The sequence below is a fragment of the Hoplias malabaricus genome, chromosome 9 (genome assembly GCF_029633855.1).
Source record: "Hoplias malabaricus isolate fHopMal1 chromosome 9, fHopMal1.hap1, whole genome shotgun sequence".
Classification (NCBI taxonomy): domain Eukaryota; kingdom Metazoa; phylum Chordata; class Actinopteri; order Characiformes; family Erythrinidae; genus Hoplias; species Hoplias malabaricus.
The window spans coordinates 9713881-9725075 of record NC_089808.1 but is presented as its reverse complement, the minus strand read 5'-3'; the positions used below and the strand labels follow the sequence as shown (position 1 = coordinate 9725075).

General features: G+C 39.0%; 1 protein-coding gene across 2 annotated transcripts; it reads right to left on the bottom strand.

The window, feature by feature from the left end:
• Positions 1 to 1337: 1337 nt before the first annotated feature.
• On the bottom strand, positions 1338 to 10746 carry LOC136707769 (NAD-dependent protein deacylase sirtuin-5, mitochondrial). Of its 2 annotated transcripts, none has more exons than XM_066682018.1 (9): positions 10596 to 10746; positions 7840 to 7940; positions 7184 to 7317; positions 6380 to 6605; positions 6026 to 6113; positions 5800 to 5853; positions 4680 to 4803; positions 3945 to 4060; positions 1338 to 3627 (listed from the first exon to the last, which is right to left on the bottom strand). In XM_066682018.1, exons 2-9 carry the CDS (start codon positions 7931 to 7933, stop codon positions 3555 to 3557), a joined length of 909 nt encoding a protein of 302 aa, XP_066538115.1. In that variant the 5' UTR covers positions 7934 to 7940; positions 10596 to 10746; the 3' UTR covers positions 1338 to 3554. The 2 variants fall into 2 exon arrangements, with proteins under 2 accessions (XP_066538115.1, XP_066538116.1); XM_066682019.1 differs by having other exon boundaries at positions 7840 to 7943; positions 10596 to 10730.
• Between the last annotated feature and the right edge of the window lie 449 nt (positions 10747 to 11195).

Below are 11195 nucleotides of genomic sequence, written 5' to 3'. Positions count from 1 at the left end.
CTACCCAGGGGGCTCCAGTCTTTTACAGGGCAACGCATTCAGACCCATTTTGAATCACCAATCCACCTACCAACGTGTTTTTGGACCATGGGAAGAAACCGGAGGACCCGGCGGAAACCCATGCGGACACAGGGAGAACACACCAAACTCCTCACAGTCACCCGGAGCGGGACATGAACCCACAACCTCCTGGTCCCTGGAGCTGTGTTATATTATATTGTGTTAAATTATAGCTTCAGACAGCATTGTGATGGTCTACTGACAACAGGGCCTTTGTCATTGCTATTCTGGACTTAGCACTGCAGAAACTGCAGTTGGACGACAGTTTGATTTCATGGCTGTGCTGTAAAAATTACACTCTGCAACTGAATCTGGAGCCCGGGAGCAAAACTATTTAAACTAAAGTTTTCCTGTTAGCAAAGAAGCTTGTAAATTACATTGTTTTCTTGTAATTTCTAGTAGACACAAACATGTTTTAGCTTACATGTTATAGTTTTCAGGAACAAAATACCCTTCCGGTGCTTTCATCACATTTTCATTTCTAAAATTTGACAAAAACTTACTTGGGCAGTGGCTTGTATTTACAGTTAGCAATGTAGCTTCAGGAGACTTGAGCCCCTTTCACACATGCACTGTAATTAATTAATTTCAGCAACACTTGTCCCCCGCTAGCACAAATTTAGTTCCCAAAGTATTTTTTGAGAACGCTGCAAAAGCACACAGAACATTTACAGTTCTGAGAATGTAGAAAATCTCCTGCTGTGCACTACATCCATTAAAGAACTCCAGACCCGATTCTCTGGAATTCATATGTAAAAATAGCTCTAAAATTATGTTTTTGCTTGAAAAATACATCCCACACACTAGGTTCATCTCATATGTAATGCCTTCTGTGTAGCCTCTGAAGTCCTAAACAATTGATCCCACTCACTGGTCCCTTTCTAAATAGTATTTGTCTAAATAATCTGATGTGTAATGCCTTTTGTTCAGCCTGTGGAGTCTCAACCAATAAAAGAGCATGCTAGGCGGTATCTATTTAAATGTATAAAGGCTGTTTCCCAGAGAGGGATTAAGCCTAGTCCTGAACTATGTCCTCCTCTCAATGGATAAAAAAAATAATAAATCACAGTTCAGAATGCTGTGTAGTGCAGGACTAGGCTATATCCCTGTTCGGAAACTACTCCAGTGTGTTGAATAATTTAGTTTCCAACCAATATTTGACAGTGATATTAATATTAGATTTTAAGTATGAGCAGGATGTTGATTTCACAGTAAATTCTACTACAAAAGAAATACATTTTTCAAGAATATTAATTAGGCACAAGTCAGTATTATGAGGGTTTGGAAAAAGGGGCTGTGGCAGTTTATTTTTGTGCACACACATAAATGGTTTCCGCAAGAGCAGAAAAACCACTCACTGACACATAAAACAGGCGACAGATTGCACTGACATTTACTGAGACATAGAGGCATGAAATGTAACTGCAGTGTTCATTTGTCATATTACATAAACCATACACGTGGAACAGTTCCAGTTTCAAAATAAAAAAAGAATCTCCACTAGTTGATGACATTTTGGCTACGTACACGTACATCAACCTTTTTCTTTTCCTCTCATTGTCTCTAATACTTCCTCAGGGTTTGATCACAGCAGAGTATCCCTGTAAAATATGTGGTCCACCATCGAGTAAATCATCTTTGGCAGCAATAGCCCTCTTTGACAGTTATCAAATATAAACTCAAGTACAGGACTGGTCCTTTTTAATCATTAATAACATGTAGAATGATTCCATGTGTGTTCCACTGATTTCTCAAAAGTCCTGCATAATTACATACTGAAAAACGTGCTGCTTCTACTCTACTGGGAAAAATGTACACTAGACGTTGGAATACCTCTGTGGGAATCTGTGGCATGAGAGCATTAATGAGGTCAAGTGCTAGCGCTTGATTAGAAGTTTTTGACCATTCTGCAGCTCCAACACTCTGGCTGACACTTGACGCTGTGCATGGTGGTTTTTATGGAGACTCTACAAGAAGTGATCACACAAATCAATGTCTAAGACCACACTATAGAAAGGAAGAAAACCTATATTACCATTACCAACATATAAAGATTTCAACAATGGAATTATGAAAGATCGCTGCAATTCCCCTTTAGATACGACTTTGAAAATGATCCCATCAGTGGCGTACCACTATGTTGAGCAGTTGTATGTTAAAACAGATAAGTAAACTATTATGAATTTAGGAAATTCTGGAGTGAATATATGGAATGCGCGGAATATGGGTTCATAGAAAGATATGGACAGCTGAACCTTATAGGTACAGATTGATACATCCCAGGTACATTACATTCAAAACAAGTTCTAAAACATAGCACTAGTTTTTAAACTCCCAAACTCTCATAAAAGAAAATCAAACACACAATTTCACCTTTTTAAGCAGCAAAAATACAGCATAGATTCCAGTTTAGAGTGTATAAAGTAGCAAGAATATCAAAACACCACTTGAACTCACTCAAAAGCCACTGTAGAGTCAACAATACAAAATGGTTATGGTAAACACAGACAGACGTAGTGTTTAAACACGTGAAGCTAGCTGTAAGGTACATTCCTATAATGCTGGAATACAGCCTTTTCTAAAAGGCTAAGAAAATGACTGTGGCTGCTAATGGTTTATTTTACTTGATCAATCTGAAACATTTTATCTCTAAGAAGTAAACAGTTTTTATTTTAATACAGAGTGCCTTTACAACTGATAAGTAAATAAACTCCTGTCTGCCTTTATCCCTGTTCAAAAAGCAATCCAGGCTGAGACACTCCTAAAATATTCAGCACTAATTGACGGTGCTAAACTTCTTTAGACAGAACAGACAAATATATGTAAATCATTGATTATTCTTCATATCACAAAGACAATGAATGCAGATCATTAAGCAGCCTTAAAAGTATATATGGACTGTACAGATAAAGGAATACTAACCATCAGTTTATGTCAAATAAATGGGAAATGTTGTTTTATTGTGACATTGGCTCCATAAACAAGTCTTTCTTAAAAGCACTTACGTTCATAACAAGGAACAAAGCCTACCGACTTTTATTATCTGCAGCACACGGTTTTTGTATGAACTACAACTTTGCTAGTGTTGGTGAGATGTTATGAGCGTCAAAATACAAATAAGCGAAACCTGAATAAAGCACTATTATCTGCATTTCCGCACAGATCAACAAATGACTCTCGATAAAATGGTGTCCCAGGGGCACACTTTATCTTGGAACAGGATCTATCATATTACACCAGTAATAAAATTAGACTCTATCCAGATTTCCTAATTTCCTAGCACGAGTTAACGATTCCCGTGTGGGTGATATAACAGATTTGTAACTGGTCCACTTTGCCTTTCGGGGAAAATATCTTTTAAAGCAGAATGGTCTGTAGTAGGAGGGAAGCGTTAACTTTCCAGTGCTGGTGTGTCTCTGTGGTGTAAATGCTTGCATTTGAACAGCGTCCCCGAGGTGTTTTTAAAGCCCTGTTGTAGAAGGCTACAGGGGGCTTCAGATGACCTCAGACTCATGGCGCTCCAGAGCAGCAGGCAGGGTGACAGCACACGGACCCTGAAAATGGAACCTGTAATCCCACGTTTACAGTACAGTCAATGATTTTGTTTTTTTCCCACGGAAGTCATTAATATAAACAACACGTTTAAATGCTGAAACAAATTCATAACAGACAAGAGTCACTATCGTACAGTCACTCAATAATTACATACAAAATAATTATTTGACAGTACATCTACAGCAGATTCTAAATAAATTATAGATTTATTATATTTAGATTTATTGCTTTAAAACAGTGTGGAGCAAATATGTTAAAAATATTTAATGTTACACATGCATTTAAAGCTTTGTTTGTGTGTGTTTATTAAAACAATATCTATGGCTCACTTGAATGGGGATGTGTTTGCTCTTGGCCGGATGTTGAACTCAGCCACTGGAACGCCCCGGGATGCCACCTGGGGGGCAAATAGAGCAGCGGGAAACACCACAGAGGCCGTCCCAACCTGCAATTTAGCCAGCAAACCACACACACACACACACAAGCAGGACAATGAGTTCAACTCAACCGCTTACCTTAGCTTTGTTTTTGCCATAATCCACTAACCCACTAGCAGCAATGTGAAGACACAGCCATGCAATCACAGAAAGATCTAAACAAATACTCCAGTCTAATGAAGACAGATTTTAGGAATTTCTACTTTATTGTGTCAATTGTTAAAGGACCCATATCCTCCATTTTCTTTGTATTTCACTTTCCTTTTCCTACTCCTTATAACTTCAGTTATACTGTATTAATCACCTTGAGGGCATTGAGTGCCTTGCTAGAGAGCACTTATGCTATGGATATTGATGGATGAGAGAGCACTGTTCCTTCACTACGCCAACAAATATTTTTCCAGCCTGTCCAGAGGTTGAGACCATGGCTCTAGGCCATGGCTGTTCCAAATCAACTGACCACATTTAAATGGATATTTTCTGTGACAGGACACATAAACTGACTGGGATGGGAGCAGCACATTATTTAACGTTAAAAGGGCCCTTTAAAACTAATGTTCAGTGTAGCAGTGTAGACATTTTTGTTTCAAGTCTTTTATATTCTCCCAGAGAACCCAATAATCTCACCAGAAGGCAGAGGTCACAGGCATCCATCTCTTTCTCTACTTTGGTGAGGACATGAGAGTCCAGCGTCTCCCCGAACCAGATCACATCCGGCCTCAAAAGGCCATCGCAACCTCCCTTATCACACCTGCAGCGTGGACAAAACAAGCAATTAATGTGAAACATGAACCTAGATTTTTAGGATCAAATTACCATTGTACGTTCAGACTGAACTCATTCATTCATTGCAACAGAGGGCTACAAGGAAATGAGTCTCGCTTCAAAAGTCAATTGTAGTACTCTACCGCCATCTTATGGCGGTGTGGACATGCGCTGTAAACATTCATTTTAATGTTTAGCATTCTGCCATCTAGTGGATATTCAGCTTTCTACCACTTCCACTAGACAGAGCGAACACAACGATAGATTTCAGGATGTTTTTACTGACGTCAGTTTTTATTCGCATTATTTAAACATTCATATGTACACACTCAAGCATGGCTTAATATGAAATAGTTAATTGTGGATAAACTTAAAGGCTAAGCACCACAATGGACGTCCATGAATATTTCACATTATTTTAGTTACTGACATATATATGTATGAATTAAAATGAAAATAGCATGCTTAATTTGCTTTAAAACTGACAATTTTATTAAATTGACGGAAAAACCCGAGCTCAACAGCTGAACAACGCCACGGTAAAACACTGTTATGACTGACTGTTATGACAGTATCTAGCTAAATAACCCACATTATTCATGACAATAGCCTAGCAATAAGCTAAACTCAAATTTAGAGGTACCGTTATTCACATGCAAGACGCCTATTAGACAGGTGTTGTGTTTCATTTTCCACAAGTTAACCGTGCACATCCAGCATTTTATATGCACTGCTGAGTTCAAAACATTAAAAGTAAATCTAAAAGAATAAAAAAAATTCTGTATTACTTTGCCATTAACAGGTTTTGAAACACCTGTTATACCAAATTCTTTCCTCAAAAATACTGTTAAACAATGTCTCAGATGTTAGGCAGCGTATTTGTAAAGTGTCTAGAAAACATTGTGAAAGGCCCTGCTTATAATTTAATCAATTATACTGACATTTTGAAAATCATGGGATCTTTTAAGAAATCTCTATTTACCTCGGTAAATTCTTCACAGGAATATCAGCATCTCTGCAGTTTGGGTCAGGATGGCTGCAACAGGAATTATATAATTAACCTTGCTGCGAAGGGTTCAACACTAACCTATACATGTGTAATTTAAAATGGAAAATTTAGTTTAGCGGCTTTCTTACAAAGAAATGGGGCAATAATTTAAATCTAAACTTTATACAATGTCATACAGAGTCTTTCAGGCTTGTTTTACCCTTTGTCCTCAAGAGCAGTACAGATGGGGCTGTGGTGGCTGGTATCCACATCTGCACAACTTAAACACCTGGTTCTGAAAACGTTGCCTGAAACGACACGACATGAAACATGAACTTACTTGAAAACATGAAATAAAGCAAGACGTTTAAAGAACTACTTTCATTTAGAAGAAATTCCATACACAACATGCAGAAGTTTCAGCAATGTTCAACATCTCAGGGTGCCCCTTATCATTTGTTACTACATTATCAAAAATGATCATTTAATTTTCAAATTAACATTCAATGACTATTCCCTAGTTAGTTTCTACCTTAGTGTTAATGCTACAAAGGCTACAACACCCAGTCCTCACCGTGAACTTCCAGCACATGTTTGGAGCCAGCTCTGTGATGCAGTTCATCCGTGTTCTGGGTGATGACCACCACGGATCGGCCTTGCTTACTGAGACGTGCCTCACACTCTGCTATGGCCCTGTGGGCCTCACTGGGTTCTGCCTTCAGGGCCAGCTCCCTCCAGTAGTGGTAGAACTCCCACACTCTAGATGGGTTTCGTGAGAACGCCTGAGCAGTTGCTAGGTCCTACAGAAGCAATAGAACAAGTGAAAGAACATTTGCATGAGAAATTGTTTCTGTAAATATATTTAGCAGGTAGTGTCGCAGTTACACAGCTCCAGGGACCTGGAGGTTGTGGGTTCGAGTCCCGCTCTGGGTGACTGTCTGTGAGGAGTGTGATGTGTTCTCTCAGTGTCTGCGTGGGTTTCCTCTGGGTGACTGTCTGTGAGGAGTGTAATGTGTTCTCTCAGTGTCTGCGTGGGTTTCCTCCGGGTGCTCCGGTTTCCTCCCACAGTCCAAAAACACACGTTGGTAGGTGGATTGGTGACTCAAAAGTGTTCGTAGGTGTGAGTGAATGTGTGAGTGTGTGTTGCCCTGTGAAGGACTGGCGCCCCCTCCAGGGTGTATTCCCGCCTTGTGCCCAATGATTCCAGGTAGGCTCTGGACTCACCGCAACACTGAACTGGATAAGCGGTTACAGACAATGAATGAATGAATGAATAAATGAATGTTTATTATTTACTTGTGCCAACATGTTCAAATTTACAAGAAACAACCTGAAAGTGTTCACGAATGTATTCTCTATCTCACACACACACACTCACTTGTGTCTTCCATCTCCTCCAGTGGCCGCTGGCTGCTCTGAAGGTGGGCATTCCACTCTCTGCACTAACTCCAGCTCCAGTAATAATGGCTATGTGCTTGGCTTTGGAGAACACCTCACGGAATTCTGCCATGTCTGGAACAACACAGTGGGGGACTATTTATAATCTAATAGCGTCTAATGAGCCCAGTGAAAGCAAAAATACAAACAAAACTGTTATTTTACAACAGTTACAATGGCACAGTTTAACATGTCAAAAAGGGCTATACTCATTAGTTGTGATTACAGCAAAATATAATGTGTTTTTGACATGTTAAACCGTGCCATTGTAACTGTTGTAAAACCACAGTTTTGTTTGTATTTTTGCTTTCACTGTGATCTATATACACATATATACATATGAAGACAACGGTATGTAGAGATTACATTTATTAAAATCCTAAAGAGCTGTGGCCGATAATTCCTAAGGGAGGCCTGTAGGCTACTACACTAAAGCCTTGTTCTGGCAACCAGCCTACATACTTGCGTCAGACGTAAAAAACACAGAAATGACTTGTATATGCACTACAGATTTACTGAATCATATAATTTCTAACAGTAATAATGTCAACTGAATCTCTATGGAACGAATAAACACATGAGATTCAGTGTAAATACCTGAGTTTGGTCTCGCTGCTCCCACCAGTGCTTTTAGAGCTCCACATTCCAAAGGAGAAAGCAGAGTCCTGTGCGCGAGCTGCCGTATGATCATCTTCTTTCTGCTAGGGGAGACAGTGGGGAAAAATAACTAAAACAGTTGGTAAGTAATAGAAGATTTTGTCAGAAGCCTGTTTTCAGTGAAGTGTCATAAAAAACTAAGACAAAAATGGTTTCCATCAAAGAACAAAACTCTCTCTGCCACATTCTTATCTATATATTTAGTGATGCACCACCTTCAAGGCCATGATTTCATATATTTCTGAGAAATATGGACAAAGCTGTTGGACTGAAATATTCAGAGGATGGTTTAGGCACTTTGCCTGCATTTGTTCTGTCTTTGATAAGATAAAGGCATGTATTCATTTCTTATTTATTCCGTAAAATGCTGTCATCAATCATAGCACCTTCTGAGCAAAAAAATTAAAATGTTCCAATTACTTTATCATCCATTTACAATGTTTATTTAATGTTTTTTTTCATTGTAATTTGTAAAGTGTTATTTCTATTAAGTACTTAAGGATTTTAGAAATAAACCCAATAGCCCTTTGTAGCGTATAGCTTGGTTTGTGTGTGTCTCATGGAGTTGATTCCCATCTGTAAGATTTTAGGAGCCATTAGTAAGATAATCCCTGATTTTTCAAAATTGCTGCAGTCCAGTGGTGGAGGAGAAAGTCATTTGGAGTGTCAGACTCCTTTGACTTCTTTCTACTGGTGATACTAATAGGCTAGTTCTGGTTTGTCCCCAAACAACAACAAAAACAACTTTTCTATACCCCAAATATAAGTCTTTGCCTTTTTTTTTGTCATGTTTATATTTCATGCAATGTGTCACATAATCTATGAGTAATAATACAAGTTAAACTCATTATCATTCTTTACACACCTCTGTCCTGTCATCGCCACTGTGAATTCATGAATCCACATCAAACTACACTGAATGACTTTGTGTTTCTCTGAACCACTAAAGTTTACTGAAATTTCTGGTGGTGATCCCTTTAAGGGACTCTATGAATCTGAATAAACAGTTACTACTTAAATCAGGTTTGAATACTTATGGCCAGGCAAATGTTTGCATGGAATGTAAACCTAGCCTTCCCTCTAGACGTTTATTTACAGAGTTCAGCAATACATTTAACCGTGAATGTCTAGCATTTGTATTTTATGGTGTCTACCCCATCTGTGGATTATTGTGAGCTGTTAAAGTTGTGATTATGCGAGTGCCATTCCGTCTTATTAACTCCACAATCTCCTCCACTGTCTGCGGTCTGAGGACTTTTTACTATTGACGTCAGGTCTGAGCTCCAGACTGCTGCTGCAGATTAAGGTTGCGTTATACTCTACATACATCCACACTAAATGCTATAACATGAAAAAAAAAATAGTACCCCCCCCCCCCCCCATTTAAAGCCCATTCTTTAGTGTAGGGGTGGGGGGTTGGACACAGCCTGACCTCCATCTCACACCCTACGTGCCTTTGGGCGAGTTTCTCTGAAGACAATCCACTCTACGTGCGCGGGAGCACACAAACACAGCGCCTTAATCACTGACTCTGCCTGAATTCACAATATAATTTAAGTCTCTGTGTAAACGGACAGACGGGTAAATGAGTCTGTAAACGATATTATACTGTTATACAATAACGTTCTTATATGTTGTCGGGTTTGTTGTCGCTTTGGAAATGTATTCAACGAGGTACATTTATGAATCACTTTAAATTGAGCTAAATAAAAACACAGAAACCGGCTTCTTTTCCAATTCCCCGTTCCACCTTAAGACGGTGCAGCATGTGCTTTCTGAATGTGGGCAGTTTATGAAGCGAAACTCGCTACTTGCGCATTTTAAGGTGGAACGGACAAGCCAATTTGACAGTTTAACACTATAGCGCCACAAAAAGCGGAAATGACGTTTACATTAAGACAATTTCAAAACGTAAACATTTCAAACCTGCTTAACATTTTAAAGTGGCATTTACAGTTCATATGAGATAAACACAGCGCTTCAACTTAACGCTGCTGAACTATTTAAGGTGGAATTAACTTTCCAATACAGCACGCAGCGCTGCAACTTAAAACTGCCCTATTTAAAGTGAAATTATCAGTTTCAAATAAGAAAAAGACAGGTTCAGCTTTTAAAAACTACATCGCTGCTTCCATTGGAATGGAGAAAGTATGTAAGAAGACAACTTCAAAGCGTCAACTTTGTAAAACGGCTTCATTATTTAAGGTGGAATGGACAAGAAGCCAACGTGCTGTAACATTTAAGGTGGAAAGGACAGCTTAAAACAACAAAAAAGTTTACCTTAAAAACAGCTGTACCGTTTAAAAAATGTTTCACCTCAAAAAGAAACAAGCTTCAACAACTTAACGTTAACGACAAAACTTTAACTTAAACAAGACACTTTAATAACAACAATGCCCTGCTAATTATGAGCAATTAATCAACAAATCGTTTAACAATTGAACACAGCAACGAAACATACCAAAAAACAGTCACCGAGACAACGTTTTAACCGTTTAATAAACAGGTTTCTCTAAAGCGTCATTGTCGTACGAGCAGAAGGTGAAGTTAAGACTCTGCAGTGGGTTCAGAGTTACTCCAGAGATTTCTGATTTTCATACAGACCATAGATTGAAGAATCACACCCCTCGTTTAAAAGCTTATAAACAGAGAACTGAGACTAAAGAGTGGTTTAAAAAAATAAGTGTTTCTCTCACCGTGTGCAGGTAAAATGTGCTATTTGCTTCTAGTAAACTTCAGTAAACACTTATCGCTGTGAGATTCTCCTTCGCCCTCTGTCCGGAGGTTTCAGAGCACAGCGGCGCAACGCCGCCCACTACAGCCGCCGAGGGCGAACCCGTGACGGGGCGGAGCTGCTGCCACAAACACAGGCCTACGACACTCGGATCAGTTTAAAAACAGTGTATACAGTGTAAAGTGTATATTGGCAAAGTTTATAGTATAGTTTATAGTATAGAAACAGTGTGTAGCATTATAAATAGGAAAGGAATGGGTTTTTCTTTAAGCCCTAAAATTACAACTTCAAAATCATTGTGATTCTTCACTGACCTGTAGAGAAAGATAGCCTCCGCCATTACCATTTTGGGTTAGTAGTGCAACAACTGCACTGTGTAGCTTATTGGAGGTAGCCCTTCTACACTCTGCAATTGTAGGGACAACACATGAGCAAAAATACCAAATTTTACCTAGTATTCCGTTAAACCTCATATAGTGTTCCTCATCTCTGGTTCATTCATCCATTATCTGTAAGCGGTTATCCAGTTGTGGGTCCAGAGGAATCATTGGGTGCAAGGCAG

What these genes read in the sequence shown, in the direction of transcription:
- LOC136707769 (XM_066682018.1), bottom strand. Translation starts at nt 7,933, where the DNA reads ATGATCATACGGCAGCTCGCGCACAGGACTCTGCTTTCTCCTTTGGAA. An exon ending in ACTGCTCTTGAGGACAAAGG is followed by an intron (nt 5,854 to 6,025) that starts GTAAAACAAGCC and finishes TTCCTGTTGCAG; the next exon opens with CCATCCTGACCCAAACTGCA. An exon ending in CCTGTGAAGAATTTACCGAG is followed by an intron (nt 4,804 to 5,799) that starts GTAAATAGAGAT and finishes TCCACGCTGCAG; the next exon opens with GTGTGATAAGGGAGGTTGCG.